The 26,086-nt window shown below is 49.1% G+C and overlaps 1 protein-coding gene across 9 annotated transcripts; it reads right to left on the bottom strand.

Annotated features, from left to right (window-relative positions):
* Nucleotides 1-403: 403 nt before the first annotated feature.
* Nucleotides 404-26,086, bottom strand: FAM118B (family with sequence similarity 118 member B). Of its 9 annotated transcripts, none has more exons than XM_069947041.1 (10): nucleotides 25,986-26,080; nucleotides 12,801-12,955; nucleotides 12,292-12,343; nucleotides 11,512-11,591; nucleotides 8,750-8,863; nucleotides 7,217-7,469; nucleotides 6,529-6,762; nucleotides 5,371-5,499; nucleotides 4,688-4,973; nucleotides 404-1,179 (listed from the first exon to the last, which is right to left on the bottom strand). In XM_069947041.1, exons 4-10 carry the CDS (start codon nucleotides 11,586-11,588, stop codon nucleotides 515-517), a joined length of 1,758 nt encoding a protein of 585 aa, XP_069803142.1. In that variant the 5' UTR covers nucleotides 11,589-11,591; nucleotides 12,292-12,343; nucleotides 12,801-12,955; nucleotides 25,986-26,080; the 3' UTR covers nucleotides 404-514. The 9 variants fall into 9 exon arrangements, with proteins under 9 accessions (XP_069803142.1, XP_069803148.1, XP_069803146.1 ...); XM_069947047.1 differs by having other exon boundaries at nucleotides 6,535-6,762; XM_069947045.1 differs by having other exon boundaries at nucleotides 12,815-12,955.

Raw genomic sequence — 26,086 nt, 5'->3', positions numbered from 1 at the left:
TCAATTACTGGCAGAGTTCTTGTAGTAATGTACTACTTTTTTTTTTTCTTTCAAATTTTTGTATATTTCTAATATGTATGGTTTTATACATCCCTAAAAGGGACAAAATATACAAAAATGCAATAGGTTACTAGGTGAACCAGACACCCTCTGCTCTACCAGGTTAAATGCTCGAGTGTCCTGTTCATTTCAGTGGGATTTGTTACTTGAGTACTCAAACATTTTAGTGCTCATTCAGCATTGTGTGATCTGCAAGGATCGATTCCTAGCCAGATCAGTTGCCATCGCCCTCCACAAGTGCTCATAAACAATAAGATGCAGCTGTGTTAGTCCCCCCCCCCCATAAGCATTGCCATTGTTTAGCCCTATATCCCATCTGTCTCATCCAAGAAATAATCTGAGATCAATTTTCAAACCCTTTAATGCTACAACATAAATATAAGGAATTTCCGGATTTTCCTATAAATTACAAAAACTTTTATTGGAAAAAAAAAACAGTTCATGAAAAATGTTTTTATTTCCGTCCTCTCTTTGCCGGTGTCGGCCTCAGTTCTGAGCTGTAGTTTAAGGCAGAAGGGGGCGCAGTTCTTGCTCGCATGTAGTAACGGTACTGAGAGGGAGGAGAGGTTGACAGTCCGGCTGTGGTCTCTTCAGCCGCTGTCATTTGCGCATCGAACGCGCCTTGTAGCTCCTGTGGGTTATCGCTCTGCTGGATCGCTAGTAGGTGTAAGCTGGCAGCAAGTTTGCTGATGTTGGTGTTCATGTGAGCGAGTAGATAGTTCCTTTCGGTCTCCACCTTTAAGAGCTTCTTAAACACTGTGCTGTTCCGGTTAATGCCCATGGCGAGCTGGCACAAGTCTAAGTGTATTGCGTTCACCTTGGCCATGATCCCTTTCCGTAATCCTTCCTGCCCAGCCGTGAAGCTCCTCAGCTGCTCCGTCCATAGGGCCCGGCTGTCGAGTGAAGGTGGCAGCTGTGGGGAGGGTTTCTGCTGACAGTTGGGCAGAGCTGGTTCTGTACACTGAGGCATAATGGGTACTGGGCATCCTCGATCTGTCTGGGTTGACCTGTCTGTTGTAGAGTTCTCAGGGTTCTCCCTTGAATCGAGGGACCAGTTTCTGCCATTTTCCCAAGACTCCACCTGATCCTTGTTGCATATCTCTTGACCATGTGACTGCCCTAAAATGGTAATGTGAAGACATTAAAAATAATGCAAGGTAAACAATAGGTGGGGGAGGGGGTAAACAATACATGTCTGACAACCAATATGGCTACTATAGGGAAAAGATGGATCCAGTCCTAGGAAACTGGGAGAAGTTTCCCAGGACTGGATCCATTTTTTCCCAGCACCTGGGGCAGGAACGGCCCGGAGCAGAGCAGACTTCAAAGCCTTGCAGCCTGATGAGCAGAATCCCAATAGGAACGAAGTGCTTCGCTTCATTCCTACAGTAGATTCGCTCATCTCTGATCACTGAAATAGGCAAACACACCACTCAAGGCTATAAGAATGCTGGGTAACGACTGGTTTGCTGAGTCCATTATAACCTATGGAGGGGGGGATGAGTAGGCAGGAAGAGCAGAGAAGCAGCTGTGCAGTTTGGAGACTGGGCTCATAAAACGCTCTTCAGAGGTAGATTCGCTTATCTCTAATCACTGCAATAGGCATACACACCGTTCAGGGCTATAAGAATGCTAGGAGGTGTATGGATGGACATAAGTATTAACCCAGCTTTCCCAGAAACAGATATAACTGCTAAAGATCAGCACAAGAAAGACAAAGACAAGAAACTAGAGACAGACGGCTGCAAGGAGGAAGAGTCTGTGTGTTTGATGTCTACTATGGCATTCAAGAGTTCTACGGGCGACCAAGATGATGTGACGAGTGACGCTTAGGTCCCACTGGAGGTAACTTGGGAGTCAGAATGATCCGACAGATATCGGCTTTTTATTCTAGTTAGGGTTCAGCTGTAATTCCATTGTCCTGATTGAATGAAGGGTGTGATGCTCTGCAGGATCCTCATCCACTTCATGATTTGTAGTGATCTCCAGGGGATGCAACCATCTCATTGTTGCAAGAGACAACTTTTATATTAACTCTCCTCCAACTGTTCTAGTGACTGATGCGGGTCTGACCATCAAAACTTTCGTCCAGCTTCATTCAGAGGGAGGATACCGCCCTGGATATAGCTACGGTATGGCGCTTCCCGGGCAATATACTCTGCACGGAGCTGGCAGCGAAACAAATCTGATTTGCTCAGCTCTAATAGTAACCATTTAAAGGGCCAGTGTCCAGCACGATGTGAACGATGAATCTTTGTATACAAACCAAGGCTATGTTCACACAAGGTACGGACAATAGCCATGATATGGCATTCAAAAACAACGGACGTTGTTGCATTGAAATCAATGCACAACGGCCAGAAATATTTCACTTGTCAATACGTGTGAACAACGGTCATTTTTTTTTATTGACTTTAATGCAACCCATTTCACTATCAAAAGAACATTCTTGTGTCATGAAGCCGAGGGGGGCTGACTGTTACCCCTAAAGTTTGAGTAGATCCAGCGACAGTGGGGGCATTATGGCTTCTCGCTCTTCTGCCTCCCTACAGTTACAATCTTCAGGGTTGGTGCCATGTTTCTGGGAGTGCTCCCCGCTCATCCTTGTTGCACAGACTGCAGCTTCTGCCATAGAAAATCAATTGCAGTCACTTCATTTTGGTAAATGTTGCTGGAGCTGCGAGTGAGGGGATCCAATGTCCGGCTGCATTATTTACACCGCAACGCAGATGCAGCCAGGAGTGGAAATGATGAGGTGACCGAGAGCCGCACAGTGTTGTATGGACGCTCCGGTGTACGCCAATCCAGAAGAGGAAGGACCATGCTGCCACCACAGACAAGGACTACAGAGCTCAGGTGACCCACTGAGTCACCACAGGTGGACCCCCCCCCCCAACAGCTGCTACTTTTTACATAATTACATATAGCTAAATCTAGGAATCCTATACTTTTACGTTGTAACAAAAATTCAGCTGTGAACTGCTTGAAGTGGAACTGTCATTTTAAATTTTTTTGCAGAAATCAAGTGATAGTACAAGCGATTTTAAGAAACTCTCTTATAGGTTTTATTGGGCAAAAAAGCCTCTTTCTGTGCTCAAAAAGCTGCTTTCCTACCTTTTCCCCTCACTTATCTGCTTATTGTCAGGCAAAGGAGCAAAGTAACAATGGGTTTGCTGAGTCCATTATAACCTATGGAGGGGGTCGAGGGGGATGAGTAAGCAGGAAGAGCAGACAAGCAGCTGCGCAATTTGGAGACTGGGTACATAAAACGCTGGAGTCACAGGTCATAAAGGTCAGTGCTTATCTCGGAGCCTGGTGAGAGAAGATTGTAGGATGTTGTTTTGTATAGCCCTGCTTTTCTCCTCTCCCTGCTCCCTCATCCCCCTCCCCCACTCCATAGACCTTCTGAAGTGAGGGGGTGGGGGGTAGCTTATTGAGTAAAGAGGGAAACTTTTTTGCTTAATAAAATCCCTTTTTGATTCTTAAAATCCCTTGTCCTAGTGATACTTATGGATTTCTGCAAACTGACATATAAATGACGTTACACTTTAAGGTCTGTAAGCAAATGTTAATATTCACAGGCTGCAAGCAGAAGAAGTGACATGGAAACTGTCTAGTAGAAAGCTGAGGAGCCTTTCAGTATAATGATGAGGTTTTACTGACATAGGACGTTCATCCACCTCCCCCGTCCTAACATTATGTTACCAGACCTGACGGGAATGTCTGCAGTGAATAACTCTTCTCCTATGCTGAGGCCTAATACCTGCAGGATGGTCAGGGTAGGACTTCCCATCTGGAGTCACAACCAGCGCTGCTCAGTGCTAGAGAACTACAATACCAAGCATTACTGCCCCAACATCAGCATTCCGGAAACAAGTAATAACTATATGATTAGAGGCGACTATCATCAAGGGACCACAATGTAACTGCAGAATTATTTACGATGACATAAAACCAGACACAAAGGTGAACAGTACAACAGGACCCTGTGACCTCAGACACATCCAGACTATGCAAACAAACCAACTCACACAGCGATTTATGTAAACTGAACCTTGTCATGTAGATATGGAAGTGATTTGTGATCTGTGCATCCTACTGATCACCTCTGATTTCAACATACATATGGTATGTATCTCCAAAGAAGGCAGGCACTATGTACATATATTACTGATCCGGAGTGCCATCCTGTATTATACCCCAGAGCTGCACTCACTATTCTGCTGGTGAAGTCACTGTGTACATACAATACATAACTGATCCTGAGTTGCATCCTGTATTATACTCCAGAGCTGCACTCACTATTCTGCTGGTGGGATCACTGTGTACATACATTACATTACATTACTGATCCTGAGTTACATCCTGTATTATACCCCAGAGCTGCACTCACTATTCTGCTGGTGAGGTCTCTGTGTACATACATTACATTACTGTTTCTGAGTTACATCCTGTATTATACTCCAGAGCTGCACTCACTATTCTGCTGGTGAGGTCTCTGTGTACATACATTACTGTTCCTGAGTTACATCCTGTATTATACTCCAGAGCTGCACTCAATACAGCAAGCTCCACTTGCAGATCCCCTACACAAGCAGTGAATGGCGACACTGAGCATGCGCCGTACCTGTGCGTCCCTTTGTGGAGATTTCGTTTGCCAGCCTCTCAAAGTATTCGGGGAGGTCAGAGTACTCAGTGCCGTAGGAGATGACCTTAATCCCCTTGTCCAGCATGTTCTCCCGCAGCTTCTTGAATTCGTCCACATCTTCCCTGCGGACCAGCATGAAATGTTCCAGGTCTGACTTGTGTTTCACCGCCTCCAGGAACAAGGCCTGGAACGTCGTGTCGTCCACGGTGCGGCCGCAGCCCAGGAACAGGAAGGACTTGGTCTCGTACAGCTTCTGGATTTCCCTCTGCAGGAGGAATATGATGTTATATTAATCACGGTGGTAGTGGGAGTAGTCACCTATCTGCTTGTGTGCGGAGGTCAGAGAGCACAGGGGTCTAAGGTCAGGTCAAAAGAATAGTTCTGGAACCAACAGATATAAGAGTGGGAGGTACAGAGCATTTCAGGACACTATAATCTTGGGAGAGATAGTGACATGTATGGCTGCATGTGACAGGCAGCACAGAGTATTTCAGGACACAGTAATGTAAACAGCATGTCCATCACACCCACAGTCTATATGTGATCCTATAGGTTCTCAGCTTAGACTTGTCTGTGTTCTAGAACCCGACCACAAGGTGGATGGACAGAACCTATGGATAATATATGAATGTCTTATGTGGTGCGTGTGGGGTGATGCCTACCATAACCTCGGTGTTCCTGAGAACGTTCTGGTATCCGGCAGGGTGCAGGACGATGCCGCTGGGGTTGGTGTAGACGCCGTGTATGTGCAGGACGCTTAGCTTCTTCTTCTCCTGAGCCCATTCAAGTACCTGGTAACCAGAGGACGGGGGGGGGGGGGGGGGGGATGGTCCCTTATAACAGATCATATACATGTATACATATACACAGTACCAGGAGTGACACTACATGGCCGAATGTTTGGTCCCCCTCCGCACTCTATTCTAATCCATTATCAGTGAGCTCTTAAAGGGAATGTGTCGCCTAAATTTTCTTTTACTAATTAGAATCAGATATAAAACTTTTTTATTCTTATCGGTTTCTATTTCCTGACTGTAGTTTATATTATTTTTTGGTTCACTATTTGGGGGGAGGACATCTTTCAGGGCTGTTCTTAACAGCATTTAGTGACATGCTTTACAGCAAGACTCGTGGACATAGACGACAATAGACTCTGTCCCCTTGAGATGAATGTGAAACATTACTGAGCGTCCTCTGTGACCTGTGAAGAGGTCATTCCATAGGGCGCTGCTATTGTCTCCTCTATCTACTGGTGTCACATGATGCTGCAATGCCGTACAGATCACTTTACAGCAGCCTCCTCTTATCACCACAGACACAACAGGAAGTCTCAGCTTAGTTTTAGCCCGAGCGGTGAGAATGTGAACTGCAAGATCTCAGGATTATTTTATTCTATAGATAGAAAAATGGGAAATTAGAAAATTTTTTACCAAAAATTCACAAAAATATGTTTACCATGAAAACATTATTTATACAATAAATCATTGTCTGATGTCACATTCCCTTTAAAGCAAACCAATCACTAGGAATTCAGTTCTAAAGCTTCTAGCAGCGCCCGATAGATTGGGTAAGCCACTGCTTTACCATGTGTTCTGGGCTAGGGAGGGGGAGAGCTGGCAACTAGTCATCTGGGCTGTGACTAGTCATGGCTCTCTGCCTGTCTGTGAGGGTGGCAGGGTGACTGGAAGAGAGGCCAGTTAGAAGCCTCTTAAGTCATGTAAAAGGCCCCTAAGAAATGGCCTCTATATAGTGTATATAACCAGTACACACAGCTACATAACCAGTATACATATACATCCCTAGATTATCACTATACTGACATTTACCATCTTCTCGTCGGTGAGGTCTATGGATTCCAGCTGCTTTCCCTGATGTACTGCGTAGATCTCCAGCAGGTTGTCGAAGTTAGTTGTTAGGACGAGGGCGCCGTGCTCCATCAGCTGCAGCACCGACTGTAGCAGCTGCTTCCCTGAGTCCTCCATCTTTGACTCCAGGTCATCAAAGACTTCATAGAGACAGTCCTTGAAGAAGGTGGAGCGGACATTACTGGTGCGCTGCAAGGAGAAAGCGGAGGGCGACACATGAATCAGGATGCACAATGAAAAGTCACAGAGAACTCAGGGAACCCCCCTAAGTCACATGATCCCTGTGACCCCAATACACAGATCAGTCACATGATCCTCTCAGTCTCCAATATACAGAGCAGTCACATGGTCCTCGTAGCCCCCAGTATACAGAGCAGTCACATGGTCCTCATAGACCCCAGTATACAGAGCAGTCACATGATCCTCATACACCCCAGTATACAGAGCAGTCACATGGTCCTCATAGCCCCCAGTATACAGAGCAGTCACATGGTCCTCATAGCCCCCAGTATACAGAGCAGTCACATGGTCCTCTCAATCCCCAGTATACAGAGCAGTCACATGGTCCTCATAGCCCCAGTATACAGAGCAGTCACATGGTCCTCATAGACCCCAGTATACAGGTATACGGTATATCACTGACCGGAGACAGCTTCTGGATGAGGTCGTGGGCCACGTGGATCAGGTTCTTGTCTTCGTGGAGACACTTCTGGAATTTCTTGCTCTCTTCTTCTTCTAGAAGATCAAAGTCATTAGCAGCATCGAGCAGAGCCTGGATTAACCCCTTCCAGGACTTCAGCGCTGGCACTTGTGGTGCTACAGCCGCACTGATACCGGTTCCGATCACCAGCACCAGCTCTTGGGGCTTCTTAGTCTTTAGGCTTGGTAAGAGTTTCCTGGAGAACAAAAATACATTCTAATGCACCAGGTACTGACTGGCACTGTCTGTACCCTAAAGAGGTGCCCCGCCACTCCCCCAGACACAGAATGGTACATCCCTGCAATGTACTCAGCAGGAAGTGACATCACATACAGTTTATTACATCACCAGACAATTAGATATTTGATCGATAAGGGCCCGAGGCTGCACTACTGAGACACTGAGGACACCAGACAAATGGGAATCTGCCAGCTACAGGTCCAGTGCCTGAGGCTGCACTACTGAGACACTGGGGACACCAGAGCAATGGGGATCTGACAGTTACAGGTCCAGTGTCTGAGGCTGCACTACTAAGATATTACACATGACCTTGCGTGGAGTGAAATAATCATCTGCATCAACGTCACCATATATCTGCCAATTTGTAGGAGTTGTATATATTAGTGAGTTTACTTTACGACAACTGAGACCTTGATGGATCTGGTGCAAACTGCACATAAAGCCACGGAGGACCTCTCCCTCCTCTTATCCGTGACCGTGTCATCTACTGGGGCTGGGACAGCGCCATCAGGGAGCCCAGATGACAGATAGAAATGGCAGGAACAAGCTTGCAGTCCGTGAACCTGGAGGAGTCAGGCCTATGGGAGCATGAGAACGGCCAGGCGAGGATTTCATTGTGTTTCCGCATGCAGCAGACGTCCGGCTTACACATTAACCAGTCCCTGTCCAGGACATCAGAAGGGACATAGAGCGAATACATGATATATATATATATACACACACATCTAATCAGATCTGTACACATTAGCACCTCAGATGGGAGAGTTACTGGGTGACAGACAGGGTCTGCGGACCTCAAATCAGCCCCACAACCCTCTATACCAGGGGTAGGGAACCTTGGCTCTCCAGTTGTTGCAAAACTACAATTCCCATCATGCCTGGACAGCTTTACATACATAGTCAAAGCATCAGGGTGCACAGCAGCACAGAGCATTTAAGCTTGTAAAGTCTATGCCATGGGTCTCCAAACTGCGGCCCTCCAGCTCTTGCAATACTACATTTCCCATCATGCCTGGACAGCCAACTCCAAAAGCTTTAGCTGTCCGGGCATGATGGGAATTGTGGTTTTGCAACAGCTGGAGGGCTGCAGTTTGGAGACCCATGGTCTATGCTGTATTTCCTGTATAAGTTCCAGTATTCATCCCAGCGGGAATACGTTCCCATCTCACAGGGGATAAGGGCGTCTGCGCATGCTGTGACCTTAGTGCTTAGTGATCTGTGAGGAGCGGACTGTACCTTCTAGGGATTACACACCGACACTGGAGGGGGACCACAGACTGGAGATTTGGCAGGGTCTGCGCTCCTGGTATGGGGGTGGGGGGGAGGCATTTCTTTCTCTGGCCGCCTTCTCTGTCATTTTAACCCATGCAAAACAGCAAAGGTGAAAAACATCAGAAAACAAATCTACAACTCCTATCATCCCGTGCCATACTACTGCCATACAGTGCTACATCATACTGCTCTACAGCAAGCTCATAGCAGTGCAGTATAAAAGTATCATAGTGCTGTACAGCGAGCTCATAGCTGTGCCATATAAATGTATACTACTGATATATAGTGCTACATGATGGTGCTGTACAGCAAGCTCATAGCTTTGCCATATAAATGTATATAACTCCCATATAGTGCTACATAGTGCTCTACAGAGAGCTCATAGCAGTGCCATATATATGTATACTGTCATATAGTGCTACATCATGGTGCTCTACAGCAAGCTCATGGCAGTGCAGTATAAATGTATACTACTCCCATATAGTGCTACATGATGGTGCTGTACAGTGAGTTCATAGCAGTGCCATATATATATATATATATATATATATATATATATATATATATGTATTGTATTATACTACTGCCATATAGTGCTACATGATAGTGCTGTACAGCAAATTTATAGAAGAGCTGTACAAATTCTGAATGCTACCGCCATATAGTGCTACATCATAGTGCTGCACAGCAAGTTCACTCTAACTCCATAAAAATCGTTAATACTACTGCCACATAGTGCTGTACAGCAGGTCTATAGCACAGCCATGCATACAGATACTAGTTTTATAGTAAATCGTAGGGACATTATTTCTTATTTTGGGGGGAAGGGATTGGGTCTGACTTTACTCGACCTTGATGATGTCCTCTATTCTGCTGCCACCCACAGGGGAGAAGCCAGCACCACAGCAGATGGAGCGGACGATATTGACAGTCCAGGTGGAGGGGGTGATAGTGACACTGCAGGTGGAGGGGGCGATAATGACGCTGCAGGTGGAGGGGGTGATAGTGACTCTAGGTGACTAGAGTCTAGGTGACTCTAGGTGCAGGTGGAGTGGTGATAGTGACACTGCAGGTGGAGGGGTGATAGTAACACTGCAGGTGGAGGGGTGATAGTGACGCTGCAGGTGGAGGGGGTGATAGTGATGCTGCAGGTGGAGGGGGTGATAGTGATGCTGCAGGTGGAAGGGGTGATAGTGATTCTGCAGGTGGAGGGGGTGATAGTGACGCTGCAGGTGGAGGGGGTGATAGTGATGCTGCAGGTGGAAGGGGTGATAGTGATGCTGCAGGTGGAGGGGGTGATAGTGATGCTGCAGGTGGAGGGGGTGCTAGTGATGCTGCAGGTGGAGGGGGTGATAGTGATTCTGCAGGTGGAGGGGGTGATAGTGACGCTGCAGGTGGAAGGGGTGATAGTGATGCTGCAGGTGGAGGGGGTGATAGTGACGCTGCAGGTGGAGGGGGTGCTAGTGATGCTGCAGGTGGAGGGGGTGATAGTGATGCTGCAGGTGGAGGGGGTGATAGTGACACTGCAGGTGGAGGGGTGATAGTAACACTGCAGGTGGAGGGGTGATAGTGACGCTGCAGGTGGAGGGGGCGATAATGACGCTGCAGGTGGAGGGGGTGATAATGACGCTGCAGGTGGAGGGGGTGATAGTGACTCTAGGTGCAGGTGGAGTGGTGATAGTGACACTGCAGGTGGAGGGGGCGATAATGACACTGCAGGTGGAGGGGGTGATAGTGAAACTGCAGGTGGAGGGGGTGATAGTGACTCTAGGTGCAGGTGGAGTGGTGATAGTGACACTGCAGGTGGAGGGGGCGATAATAACACTGCAGGTGGAGGGGGTGATAGTGAAACTGCAGGTGGAGGGGGTGATAGTGACGCTGCAGGTGGAGGAGGTGATAGTGACACTGCAGGTGGAGGGGGCGATAATGATGCTGCAGGTGGAGGGGGTGATAGTGACGCTGCAGGTGGAGGGGGTGATAATGATGCTGCAGATGGAGGGGTGATAGTGACACTGCAGGCGGAGGGGTGATAGTGACACTGCAGGTGGAGGGGGTGATAGTGACACTGCAGGTGGATGGGGTGATAGTGATTCTGCAGATGGAGGAGGTGATAGTGACACTGCAGGTGGAGGAGGTGATAGTGATTCTGCAGATGGAGGAGGTGATAGTGACACTGCAGGTGGAGGAGGTGATAGTGACACTGCAGGTGGAGGGGGTGATAATGATGCTGCAGGTGGATGGGGTGATAGTGACACTGCAGGTGGAGGGGGTGATAGTGATGCTGCAGGTGGATGGGGTGATAGTGACACTGCAGGTGGAGGGGGTGATAGTGATGCTGCAGGTGGATGGGGTGATAATGATGCTGCAGGTGGATGGGGTGATAGTGACACTGCAGGTGGATGGGGTGATAATGATGCTGCAGGTCGATGGGGTGATAATGATGCTGCAGGTGGATGGGGTGATAGTGACACTGCAGATGGAGGGGGTGATAATGATGCTGCAGGTGGATGGGGTGATAGTGACACTGCAGGTGGATGGGGTGATAATGATGCTGCAGGTGGATGGGGTGATAGTGATGCTGCAGGTGGATGGGGTGATAGTGATGCTGCAGGTGGATGGGGTGATAGTGACGCTGCAGGTGGAGGGGGTAATAATGATGCTGCAGGTGGAAGGGGTGATAATGATGCTGCAGGTTGAGAAGATCTATATGAAGTGTGACTAGTTACCTGGGCTTCTTGGCTAGGGGAATGCCGTCTTCTATCAGCATCAGTCTCTCCGACTTCAGGTTCAGAGCAGAAGCCATCAACTGTAAGAAACAAGACACAATGTAAAACAACCCCAACTCTACACTATACAGCAGTGTCCCCCAGCCTGAGGTGCTCCAGCTGTTGCAAAACTTAAATTCCCAGCATGCCCTGACAGCCAGGGCATGATGGGAGTTGTAGTCTTTACAACAGCTGAAGTGCCCCAGGTTGGGGGACACTGGCATACAGCACTCACAGTGTTCATCTTCTATATAAACCTTCCCCTAATGTATCTCCGTCCTTATTCCTGGAGCCTAATTCTTTTCCCCTGACCCCAATGCTACACCGGTGCTGCTCCCCCACTACTCCGCCATCCTCCACAGACTCACCGCACCGGCTGCCAGGACGCTGGCTGGAATATCTGGGCCCTAAGAAACTACAGTAAACTTCAGCAGTGAAGTAGTCAGGGACGTTGAGCCTGATCTACACTGAGGCGGATCCTGCGTCCACACGTGGAGCGCCTACAGAGCTTCCTTTGTGATCATATACTGAAAATGTTAAAAAAAAAAAAAAAAATTTAAAAGAACAGTCTCCGGGCTATAATGTGATTGTTTTCCAAGATAGCAGTGATTGCCAGGAAGGGCAGCCAAGAAGCAGCCGTCACCATGGCAGCACAGGCGGGAGTCGGGAAGTGGCGACCCCGGGCAGCCCTACACATTGGTGACATTCTTAGAGCGGCGGTGGCGGCAGCGTGGTGTTTACCTTACTGTGCCGGTCACTTCCTGACGGGGCGAGCGCTCAGATCATCAACACCCTGCAAAGAACAAAAACACCATCAAAGCCTCAGCACCGTCCTCGCACCATCTAACAGAAACAAGGAGGATTGTTTAGACTGGACGCAACCGCAACAAACCCTCAGCTGTGAGAAGTTTCCATTTCTAGTTTTCAGCCACTGACAGCAAGCAGACATTTTGAAAGCAACAAGAAAATCACAAACAATAACAAGTAAAAAGTTTTAAAAATGTTTTGCCCCCCCTTCCCCCCCAAAAAAAACAAAAAACTGCAGAAAACACGTTGGACATTTTTCTCATGAAACAATCGTCGCTGCATTGTGATAACTTTCCTGTTATTTCCAACTTGTTCCAGTTCAATCCTGGAAACAGGGAGATGGTGAGCCGTCCCTTTAAGAACAATGAACAGATGCAGCCAGACAGGGCACAAGAGCTTACAATCTAATGTAGAGGACAGGTGGAGTAATGGAAATGACATACACTTGTACACAGACCATACGGGCGTCCTCTATGGCAGGCCCAGGGCGATCAGGACGTAACACACAGGTGTGAGCGGCAGGTGTCTGGCAGCTGTGCTCAGGTGAGTGGACACTCAGCTTATATACCGGTTCTGTCTGCTCACAGCTCAGATCTGTCTGAGAAGATGATGTAAGAGGAACTAACAGCGGCCAAGAGGTGGAACAATAGGAGCGGAGTCATTTATGGGCTGGGGGGAGGGGGCACTTACTATACAGAGGAATCACTGCAGAGGGAGACATGACTACTGCACCTGTGCCGCCTCCCTCCCCCCACCCCACAAATTATCTATTGCCCCTGTGTACCCTCCTATAATGATGACTACTGTACCTGTGCCGCCTCCTATAATGATGACTACTGCCCCCGTGTACCCTCCTATAATGATGACTACTGCCCCGTGTACCCTCCTATAATGACTACTGCCCCCCATGTACCCTCCCATAATGATGACTACTGCCCCCGTGTACCCTCCTATAATGGTGAATACTGCCCCTATGTAGCCTCCTATAATGATGACTACTGCCCCCGTGTACACTCCTATAATGATGACTACTGCCCCCGTGTACCCTCCTATAATGATGACTACTGCCCCTATGTAGCCTCCTATAATGATGACTACTGCCCCCGTGTACCCTCCTATAATGATGACTACTGCCCCCGTGTACCCTCCTATAATGGTGAATACTGCCCCTATGTACCCTCCTATAATGATGACTACTGCCCCCGTGTACCCTCCTATAATGATGACTACTGCCCCGTGTACCCTCCTATAATGACTACTGCCCCCCGTGTACCCTCCTATAATGATGACTACTGCCCCCGTGTACCCTCCTATAATGATGACTACTGCCCCTATGTAGCCTCCTATAATGATGATTACTGCCCCTGTGTGCCCTCCTATAATGATAACTACTGCCCCCGTGTATATGATACTGATATGTCCTGAGCAGCCAATAATAATCCCATCCATGTGACAATATCCTATCCATGTGAAGGAATAAATCACGGCTCACGGAGCTGGCATCTGGCATTCCTTACGTTAGGAAACGTGGCGTCAGACAGGAGGAGAGCCGGCTGGGTGAGCGCACACCTACAGTACACAGCCCGCACACCTACACAGCCCGCACAGCCACTGGAACGTGAAGTCAGACAAATTAATAAAAAGAATTCAAGACTTCATAATAGTCAGGCTCTGGTGATTTATTCCTGTGATATCGTCACATGGATGTGATTATTATTGGTTCCTCAGGACATATTAGTAGTATACACCGATGAGTATTAGCGTCAGTATTGGTGTATTATATGTACTTATTAGCGTCAGTATTGGTGTATTATATGTACTTATTAGCGTCAGTATTGGTGTGTTATATGTACTTATTAGCGTCAGTATTGGTGTATTATATGTACTTATTAGCGTCAGTATTGGTGTGTTATATGTACTTATTAGCGTCAGTATTGGTGTGTTATATGTACTTATTAGCGTCAGTATTGGTGTATTATATGTACTTATTAGCGTCAGTATTGGTGTATTATATGTACTTATTAGCGTCAGTATTGGTGTGTTATATGTACTTATTAGCGTCAGTATTGGTGTGTTATATGTACTTATTAGCGTCAGTATTGGTGTATTATATGTACTTATTAGCGTCAGTATTGGTGTATTATATGTACTTATTAGCGTCAGTATTGGTGTGTTATATGTACTTATTAGCGTCAGTATTGGTGTATTATATGTACTTATTAGCGTCAGTATTGGTGTATTATATGTACTTAGTGTCAGTATTGGCGTATTATATGTACTTATTAGCGTCAGTATTGGTGTGTTATATGTACTTATTAGCGTCAGTATTGGCGTATTATATGTACTTATTAGCGTCAGTATTGGTGTATTATATGTACTTATTAGCGTCAGTATTGGTGTATTATATGTACTTAGTGTCAGTATTGGCGTATTATATGTACTTATTAGCGTCAGTATTGGTGTGTTATATGTACTTATTAGCGTCAGTATTGGCGTATTATATGTACTTATTAGCGTCAGTATTGGTGTGTTATATGTACTTATTAGCGTCAGTATTGGTGTGTTATATGTACTTATTAGCATCAGCGTGAAATGCAGACGAACGCGCAGAGTTTACTGAGTCGCTGCCAGCAGGATGGGGCAGGAAGGAGAAGCAGCGCAGTGTGTACACAGCCTTATATGGATCAGTGCGCACACCGATGTGATTGTGTCGGATAGAACCGGTTTTTATGGAGCGGCTACTTCTTCTTTCCCATAGAAGGTCTGACAGCTGCCTACACAGCGGACCTATAAAATGACCGGATATAATGTGGGGAGAGACGTGTACTGGGAGCAGCAGGCAGAGTCCATAACACTATCTGCTAATGGGGAAGCTGGGTGACAACCAATATGGCTGCCAGTACATTTCAAGTTGTCACCCTGCTTTCCTAAACCCCTGAATGGCACATGACAATTATACCTGTCAGTAATGCAGAAAAGCTGGATGACAGCCAACATGGCGGACACACAATCCAGTACTTATCAGTGTACCCCCCCCCGGTAACTGCACCGGTATCACTGCAATCATAATGACAAGAGAGTCCATCCCCGGGAGTGATGTGGTGCCAACACATCTCCATCTTTATTTACAGGCCAAGAATATCGCATCCCTATATAACCTGTTCAGAAGACTCCAGGTAACACGTTTCCTAATCACAGCAGGAATGTTAGTGTGATAGACGACGGACATAAACAACGTACCGCCACCACCCGCTATGACATCATCACGTAACACCAGAGAACCAGCATGGAGTCCGCACAAGTCAAACAATACCTGGAAATAATCCTAATAATTGTAGCTGCTCAGTATCTGTGTAAATGATCCTATAGACCGTCATGCCTGCAGCTTCTTCTTCCAGTTACTGCCCTGGGGCAGCCTAGAGACCCAATGGGTGTTGACCACCTGACACCATCACATCATGTTCCTGATATCATCCTATGTGAATTCTACACAGGACACTCCTGCCCCTAGGTGCACTACTGGCACTTGTGGGCACCAAAGTACACAGAGGTTCGGTGCTAGTAACACCCGTTGGGTCTCCAGGCTGCCCCAGGGCAATAACTGGAGAAAGAAGCTGCTGACATGGGGGCTTATAGGATCCTTTATCTGGATACACAGATACCGAGCGGCTTAACTTACTGACTTGCTGCAATTATTAGGATTGTAAACTGTATTGCTCTTGTTTCCAGGTATTGTGTGACTGGTGCGGCCTCCATGCGGGTTATCTGGTGTTACATGATGATGTCATAGTGGGCGGTGACGGTACGTTGTGTATTACAGTCACTATTGGCAATTAGGAAACGTATAATCTGGAGTCTTCTGAACAGGTTAGGCTGGGGTCAAACTGCGTTTTTGCAATCGTTTTTTTTTTTTCATTCCTTTTATGCAAAAAAAAAAAAAAAGATGTATATGTGTGCATCAGTTTTTTTATTCATTTTTCGCAATAAAACAGATCGCAAAAACGCAGTGTGAACCCAGCCTTAAATAGGGGTGCGATATTCTGAGAAGATGTGTTAACACCACATTGGCCCCAAGGAACTGGACCATCCCACAGTGGAATCCTATTTATTTTTACCAATATGGCCGTCATTACGGGACAAAACTGTCAACCAACTTTCCCAGAGGCCTGAATGGCACCTGTCTAGGTATACAGTGATGCACTGCCAGCTTCTGTATGGGAAAGTAATCAGATGCCATTCAGTATTCTGGGAAAGCTGGGTGATCACCAATCTAGCTTTGCTATAGCTCAGGGACTCTGGGTCCCTGTGTCATTCCTGTTGTCTCCAGCACACAGACCCGGGTGCCCCCCTCACCACCCACTGTTTACCTTGTGTTAATGCCGCTTATTGCCAGGCAAAGTGCAAGTTTGCCTAAGGATTCACATCCTCATCCATCAGTATACAGAGTAGGATATACAGGTGATGGGACAGGTGAACGTGGCGGCCAGGAGACCCCAAAGACGCAGGTGTGGGGGCTGGGAGTTATTACTACAAGGCCACGGCAAGCAATAAGCAGGAAGGGGACAATGGGCACATTATAGGGGGCTCAGAGCTCCTGGCGTTTACAACTGCTGCTCGACTCCAATCTTCCCAATATTAAAGGGATAGTTCAGCAAAAAAAAAAATCTTTGAAATCAACTAGTGACAGAAAGTGCCAGAGATTAGTAATTTACTTCTATTGAAAAATCTCAAGTCTTCCAGAACTTGTAGGGACGTGGTGTATTCTTTACAGTCTAGAGAGCAGGAGAGGTTTTCTATGGGGATTTGCTACTGCTCTGGACAGTTCCTGACATGGACAGAGGTGGCAGCAGAGAGCACTGTGTCAGACTGGAAAGAATACACCACTTCCTGCAGGACATACAGCAGCTAATAAGTACTGGAATCCGAAGGCTGTCAGGGCATGATGGGAGTTGAAGTTTTGCAACAGATGGAGCACCGAGTGTTCCCCATCCCTGACCCCCAGACAGTCCAGTCCTGAAAGCACATGATGGGAGTTGTACAATGGTGTAACTACCAGGGTCGCAGCGGTCGCCGCTGCGACCCAGCCCACCACAAGGGGGGGCCCACAGGACCCCCAAGGCCCCTCCATCAGCCACTCTTGTGACCGCAAGCATTGTTTTGCTTGCGGCCACAAGAGGCCGACTCCGTCTGCCCCCGGCTGATGCGCTGTTGCCGGGGGTGTAGGGGGAGCCATCTATAGGAGGAGGGGGGGGTTGAGGGGGCCATCTATAGGAGGAAAGGGAGAGGGGGCCATCTATAGGGAGGGGGGGGGGAAGAGAGGGGGCCATCTATAAGGAGGGGGGTAGAGAGGGGGCCATCGATAGGAGGGAGGGGGAGAGAGGGCCATCTATAGGGGGTGGGGGAGAGGGGGCCATCTATAAGGGGGGAGAAGAGGGGGCCATCTATAAGGGGGGGAGGGGGCTATCTATAAGGGGGGCAACATAGGGGGAGAGGGGGCCATTTATAAGGGGGGCAACATGGGGGGGCATCTATAAGGAGGCTGCACAGTGGAGGGCATATACTATAAGGGGGGGTCACATACAGTCAGCCTACCTACTAAATGAGGGTGTACAGGGGCCAATACAGATGTGCAGTGTGTATACAGATGAGGATGGTGCCAGAGTGAGGAGCCTAATATGTTTCTTTGGCAGATTCTGTGGATTCGTGGCTCGGAGAAGTTCTCATAACGGCCCAGGACAGATGGAGAAGAAGATGAAAAGGGAAGAACTCCGATCAGAGAAGAGGTCCCCTGTGAGTCACCTGATATAACTGCACTGTAATGTATATGGAGTACAGAGCCTGTGTACAGCTGCATCAGCCTCTATATGACTGGATGAGGTGATAGTGGTCTGTGTACAATGGATGTTATTCAGTAGCAGCGGTTGTGTTAGTCAGTATGTGGTGGTATTAGTCAGTATGTGGTAGTGTTAGTCAGTAGCAGCGGTGGTGTTAGTATGTGGTGGTGGTATTAGTAGCAGCGTTGGTGTTAGTCAGTATGTGGCGGTGTTATTCAGTATGTGCTAGTGTTAGTCGGTATGTGGCAGTGTTAGTCAGTATGTGGTGAAATTATTTGTTACTTGCTGTCTGGTACTGTGTGTTTTATTGGTCTCAGTATACTGGATTTGGCCAGTAACAATATGGTGGTGATGGTAGAGGTTGTGGTGGTAATATTTCCTTCCTATATACTGGTAATATTGGTCTCAGTATACAGGATTTGGCCAGTAACAGTATGGCGGTAATATGTATGGTAAGACTATTTTCTCTTCCTTTATGCTGGTGTTATTGGTAATATTTGGCGTGTGTGTGTGTGTGTGCGTGCGTGCGTGTGTGTGTATATATATATGTGGTTGCGAAACTACAATTCCCAGCATGTCCTGGCACTTTGGGAATCATAGTCGGGAGATTGACAGATTGGGATAAACATGCAAGCCGTCAGGGGATGCTGGGAGTGGTAGTTTTGCAACAGCTAGAGAGCCATAGATTGGGGAGCACATGCAGGTTGTCGGGGCATGCTGGGATTTGTAGTCCTGACGCACCTAGAGCGCTACAGATTGCACAACACTGGTTTAATAGAGGACATTTCACAATACTCTAATTTTCTCATCCGGATGTAAAGAAGGAGAAAGAGACAAGGCGATGCAAATATAAATATAATGGGACATGGTGCAACATGGTGCCCCCCCCCCCCCCCAAAAAAAAAACATTGGATGTGAGTTTCTGCACCAGGCAATGTATCTCTGTCCTATGCACGCAGCTGCCATGTTACTACCCCGCTGCCATGTTGTCTTGTGCCCTGTGTGTCTGTGTTCACTGTGATTCTGGTACTATTCATGAACCAGGAAGATCAGGATGAACAGAACTATTAGTGCAGCAAAGGTCAAAGACAGCAGTAAAGAAATGCAGAGATAGGACAGGGTGGACGTGGGGTATAAAACACCGGCCAACATTCACCTCCACAACTACTGAGGGCAGCCGGCTCCTCCACTGCTAGAGGAATGAGACACCGCTCCAACTACTACTAAGCAATGGGAGCAGGTGATGACTACTGGGGGAATGGGGACAGATGGCACTGCGACTACTGGAGGAATGGAGACACATGGCACTGCGACTACTGGGGGAATAGGGAATGACTGTACTGGGACTACTGGGGGAATGGGGACAGATGGCACCGCAACTACTGGGGGAATGGGGACAGATGGCACTGCAACTACTGGGGGGAATGGAAGCAGATGGCACTGCAACTACTGGGGGAATGGGGACAGATAGCACTGCGACTACTGGGGGGAATGGGGACAGATGGCACTGCAACTACTGGGGGGAATGGAAGCAGATGGCACTGCAACTACTGGGGGAATGGGGACAGATAGCACTGCGACTACTGGGGGAATAGGGAATGACTGTACTGGGACTACTGGGGGGAATGGGGACAGATGGTAGTGCGACTTCTGGGAGAATGGGGACAGATGGCAGTGCGACTACTGGAGGAATGAGGACAGATGGCACTGCAACTACTGGGGGGAATGGAAGCAGATGGCACTGCGACTACTGGGGGGAATGGGGACAGATGGCACTGTGACTACTGGGGGAATGGGGACAGATGGCACTGCAACTACTGGCAGAATGGGGACAGATGGCACTGCGACTACTGGGGGAATGGGGACAGATGGCACTGCGACTACTGGGGGAATGGGGACAGATGGCACTGCGACTACTGGGGGAATGGAAGCAGATGGCACTGCGACTACTGGGGGAATGGGGACAGATGGCACTGCGACTACTAGGGGAATGAGGACAGATGGCACTGCAACTACTGGGGGGAATGGAAGCAGATGGCACTGCGACTACTGGGGGAATGATGACAGATGGCACTGCGACTACTGGGGGGAATGGGGACAGATGGCACTGCAACTACTGGGGAATGAGGACAGATGGCACTGCGACTACTGGGGAATGGGGACAGATGGCACTGCAACTACTGGTAGAATGGGGACAGATGGCACTGCGACTACTGGGGGAATGGGGACAGATGGCACTGCAACTACTGGGGGAATGGGGACAGATGGCACTGCGACTACTGGGGGGAATGGGGACAGATGGTAGTGCGACTACTGGGGGGAATGGGGACAGATGGTAGTGCGACTACTGGGGGGGAATGGGGACAGATGGCACTGCGACTTCTGGGAGAATGGGGACAGATGGCAGTGCGACTACTGGGGGAATGAGGACAGATGGCACTGCAACTACTGGGGGGAATGGAAGCAGATGGCACTGCGACTACTGGGGAATGGTAACAGATGGCACTGCGACTACTGGGGGGAATGGGGACAGATGGCACTGCGACTACTGGGGGGAATGGGGACAGATGGCACTGTGACTACTGGGGGGAATGGGGACAGATGGCACTGTGACTACTGGGGGGAATGGGGACAGATGGCACTGCAACTACTGGCAGAATGGGGACAGATGGCACTGCGACTACTGGGGGAATGGGGACAGATGGCACTGCAACTACTGGGGAAATGGGGACAGATGGCACTGCAACTACTGGCAGAATGGGGACAGATGGCACTGCGACTACTGGGGGAATGGGGACAGATGGCACTGCGACTACTGGGGAATGGGGACAGATGGCACTGTGACTACTGGGGTGGAATGGGGACAGATGGCACTGTGACTACTGGGGTGGAATGGGGACAGGTGGCACTGCAACTACTGGGGGAATGGGGAAAGATGGCACTGTGACTACTGGTGGGGAATGGGGACAGATGGCACTGCAAATACTGGGGAATGAGGACAGATGGCCCTGCAAATACTGGGGGAATGGGGACAGATGGCACTGCAACTACTGGGGGAATGAGGACAGATGGCACTGTGACTACTGGGGGAATAGGGAATGACTGTACTGGGACTACTGGGGGAATGAGGACAGATGGCACCGCAACTACTGGGGGAATGGGGACAGATGGCACTGCGACTACTGGGGGAATGAGGACAGATGGCACTGCAACTACTGCCGGAATGAGGAAAGATGGCACTGTGACTACTGGGAGGATGAGGACAGATGGCACTGCAACTACTGGGGGGATGGAAGCAGATGGCACTGCAACTACTGGGGGAATGGGGACAGATGGCACTGCAACTACTGGGGGAATGGGGACAGATGGCACTGCGACTACTGGGGGAATGGGGACAGATGGCACTGTGACTACTGGGGGAGTGGTGACAGATGGCACTGCGACTACTGGGGGGGAATGGGGACAGATGGCACTGCAACTACTGGGGGAATGAGGACAGATGGCACTGCAACTACTGGGGGAATGAGGACAGATGGCACTGTGACTACTGGGGGAATAGGGAATGACTGTACTGGGACTACTGGGGGAATGAGGACAGATGGCACTGCAACTACTGCCGGAATGAGGAAAGATGGCACTGTGACTACTGGGAGGATGAGGACAGGTGGCACTGCAACTACTGGGGGGATGGAAGCAGATGGCACTGCAACTACTGGGGGGAATGGGGACAGATGGCACTGCCACTACTGGGGGAATGGGGACAGATGGCACTGTGACTACTGGGGGGGAATGGGGACAGATGGCACTGCGACTACTGGGGGAATGGGGACAGATGGCACTGCAACTACTGGGGAAATGGGGACAGATGGCACTGCAACTACTGGGGAAATGGGGACAGATGGCACTGCGACTACTGGGGGAATGGGGACAGATGGCACTGCGACTACTGGGAGGATGAGGACAGATGGCACTGCAACTACTGGGGGAATGGAAGCAGATGGCACTGCAACTACTGGGGGAATGAGGACAGATGGCACTGTGACTACTGGGGGAATAGGGACAGATGGCACTGCGACTACTGGGGGAATGGGGACAGATGGCACTGCGACTACTGGGAGGATGAGGACAGATGGCACTGCAACTACTGGGAGGATGAGGACAGATGGCACTGCGACTACTGGGAGGATGAGGACAGGTGGCACTACGACTACTGGGAGGATGAGGACAGATGGCACTGCGACTACTGGGAGGATGAGGACAGGTGGCACTGCAACTACTAGGGAAATGGAAGCAGATGGCACTGCGACTACTGGGGGAATGGGGACAAATGGCACTGCGACTACTGGGGGAATGGAAGCAGATGGCACTGCGACTACTGGGAGGATGAGGACAGATGGCACTGCGACTACTGGGAGGATGAGGACAGGTGGCACTGCGACTACTGGGAGGATGAGGACAGATGGCACTGCGACTACTGGGAGGATGAGGACAGGTGGCACTGCAACTACTAGGGAAATGGAAGCAGATGGCACTGCAACTACTGGGGGAATGGAAGCAGATGGCACTGCAGGAAAGGTGTCAGGGGTTCAGTTACTGTTGCAACTACTGGGGAAACACATCACCAGTACTGTGGGGTCACAACGTTGTAAGTATTGGGAGGGGGGGGTGGTTAGCTGCTGTGCTGCAACAATAAACAATGGGGCGGCTGGCGTGGACTGCGGTGATACACAACAGTGTGATAGAGAAGAAGAGCAGCAGAGCCTGCAGGAACAGACACGTGTCAGTGTGAGTCATTAGTCTGTCATGCTGTGCACCATATGGCGGTGCAGGGTGCTCCAGCTGTGTGTGTGGCTGCGTGTATAGTGTTACTAGTGTGGTGTAGTGTATGTAACATATAGGGCATCAGATAGCGCTGTTACCATGTGTGTAACGCCGAAGTCTGTCATTGCTACCTGTGTGTACGCTGTGTTACATTGTGATATTATTGTTACCTGTGTCTACACTAGGCTGTGCACATGTGTGGTGGTGTGCTGTCATTGTGTTATGTTGTGCACCTGTGTGGTTGGTAGTGTCCCCTGTACTGTTATGCTGTGTGTGGTTGGTAGTGTCCCCTGTGTGGTGTCACTGTATGCTGTGTGTGGTTGGTAGTGTCCCCTGTACTGTATGCTGTGTGTGGTTGGTAGTGTCCCCTGTACTGTTATGCTGTGTGTGGTTGGTTGTGTCCCCTGTACTGTTATGCTGTGTGTGGTTGGTAGTGTCCCCTGTGTGGTGTCACTGTATGCTGTGTGTGGTTGGTAGTGTCCCCTGTACTGTTATGCTGTGTGTGGTTGGTAGTGTCCCCTGTGTGGTGTCACTGTATACTGTGTGTGGTTGGTAGTGTCCCCTGTGTGGTGTCACTGTATGATGTGTGTGGTTGGTAGTGTCCCTGTACTGTTATGCTGTGTGTGGTTGGTAGTGTCCCCTGTGTGGTGTCACTGTTATGCTGTGTGTGGTTGGTAGTGTCCCCTGTGTGGTGTCACTGTTATGCTGTGTGTGGTTGGTAGTGTCCCCTGTACTGTATGCTGTGTGTGGTTGGTAGTGTCCCCTGTACTGTTATGCTGTGTGTGGTTGGTAGTGTCCCCTGTACTGTTATGCTGTGTGTGGTTGGTAGTGTCCCCTGTACTGTTATGCTGTGTGTGGTTGGTAGTGTCCCCTGTACTGTTATGCTGTGTGTGGTTGGTAGTGTCCCCTGTACTGTTATGCTGTGTGTGGTTGGTAGTGTCCCCTGTACTGTTATGCTGTGTGTGGTTGGTAGTGTCCCCTGTACTGTATGCTGTGTGTGGTTGGTAGTGTCCCCTGTACTGTTATGCTGTGTGTGGTTGGTAGTGTCCCCTGTACTGTTATGCTGTGTGTGGTTGGTAGTGTCCCCTGTGTGGTGTCACTGTATGCTGTGTGTGGTTGGTAGTGTCCCCTGTACTGTTATGCTGTGTGTGGTTGGTAGTGTCCCCTGTACTGTTATGCTGTGTGTGGTTGGTAGTGTCCCCTGTGTGGTGTCACTGTATGCTGTGTGTGGTTGGTAGTGTCCCCTGTACTGTTATGCTGTGTGTGGTTGGTAGTGTCCCCTGTACTGTTATGCTGTGTGTGGCTGGTAGTGTCCCCTTTACTGTTATGCTGTGTGTGGTTGGTAGTGTCCCCTGTACTGTTATGCTGTGTGTGGTTGATAGTGTCCCCTGTACTGTTATGCTGTGTGTGGTTGGTAGTGTCCCCTGTACTGTTATGCTGTGTGTGGCTGGTAGTGTCCCTGTACTGTTATGCTGTGTGTGGTTGGTAGTGTCCCCTGTGTGGTGTCACTGTATGCTGTGTGTGGTTGGTAGTGTCCCCTGTACTGTTATGCTGTGTGTGGTTGGTAGTATCCCCTGTACTGTTATGCTGTGTGTGGCTGGTAGTGTCCCTGTACTGTTATGCTGTGTGTGGTTGGTAGTGTCCCCTGTACTGTTATGCTGTGTGTGGTTGGTAGTGTCCCCTGTACTGTTATGCTGTGTGTGGTTGGTAGTGTCCCCTGTACTGTTATGCTGTGTGTGGTTGGTAGTGTCCCCTGTACTGTATGCTGTGTGTGGTTGGTAGTGTCCCCTGTACTGTTATGCTGTGTGTGGCTGGTAGTGTCCCCTGTACTGTTATGCTGTGTGTGGTTGGTAGTGTCCCCTGTACTGTTATGCTGTGTGTGGTTGGTAGTGTCCCCTGTCCTGTTATGCTGTGTGTGGTTGGTAGTGTCCCCTGTACTGTATGCTGTGTGTGGTTGGTAGTGTCCCCTGTACTGTTATGCTGTGTGTGGTTGGTAGTGTCCCCTGTACTGTTATGCTGTGTGTGGCTGGTAGTGTCCCTGTGTGGTTATGCTGTGTGTGGTTGGTAGTGTCCCCTGTACTGTTATGCTGTGTGTGGTTGGTAGTGTCCCTGTACTGTATGCTGTGTGTGGTTGGTAGTGTCCCCTGTACTGTTATGCTGTGTGTGGTTGGTAGTGTCCCCTGTGCGGTTATGCTGTGTGTGGTTGGTAGTGTCCCCTGTACTGTTATGCTGTGTGTGGTTGGTAGTGTCCCCTGTACTGTTATGCTGTGTGTGGTTGGTAGTGTCCCCTGTGCTGTTATGCTGTGTGTGGTTGGTAGTGTCCCCTGTACTGTTATGCTGTGTGTGGTTGGTAGTGTCCCCTGTACTGTATGCTGTGTGTGGTTGGTAGTGTCCCCTGTACTGTTATGCTGTGTGTGGTTGGTAGTGTCCCCTGTGTGGTGTCACTGTTATGCTGTGTGTGGTTGGTAGTGTCCCCTGTACTGTATGCTGTGTGTGGTTGGTAGTGTCCCCTGTACTGTTATGCTGTGTGTGGTTGGTAGTGTCCCCTGTACTGTTATGCTGTGTGTGGTTGGTAGTGTCCCCTGTGCTGTTATGCTGTGTGTGGTTGGTAGTGTCCCCTGTACTGTATGCTGTGTGTGGTTGGTAGTGTCCCTGTACTGTATGCTGTGTGTGGTTGGTAGTGTCCCCTGTACTGTTATGCTGTGTGTGGTTGGTAGTGTCCCCTGTACTGTTATGCTGTGTGTGGTTGGTAGTGTCCCCTGTACTGTATGCTGTGTGTGGTTGGTAGTGTCCCTGTGTGTGCCATATACTGCAGTATATAGTTGTGATACCATTGTATTCTACTGTATCACGTGTACCGTGTCCCCCTGTGTCTCTCTCTCTCTGTTACCTCTGTGAGGTTGGTAGAATTGTCGCTGTTAGGCGCCCTTTGTGCTCCGTGTCGCTGCAGTGTGTACAACGTGTCATTGTTACCTGCGTGACTGCAGCCGCTCCACTCATACAGCCTGACAGCGGACATCACAGTACGGAAACCGGCCGGGGACAAACTCCCTCACATTCTGGCTCCCTCTGCT

The sequence above is a fragment of the Dendropsophus ebraccatus genome, chromosome 12 (genome assembly GCF_027789765.1).
Source record: "Dendropsophus ebraccatus isolate aDenEbr1 chromosome 12, aDenEbr1.pat, whole genome shotgun sequence".
Lineage (NCBI taxonomy): Eukaryota > Metazoa > Chordata > Amphibia > Anura > Hylidae > Dendropsophus > Dendropsophus ebraccatus.
This window is presented reverse-complemented; position numbering and strand designations above follow the sequence as displayed.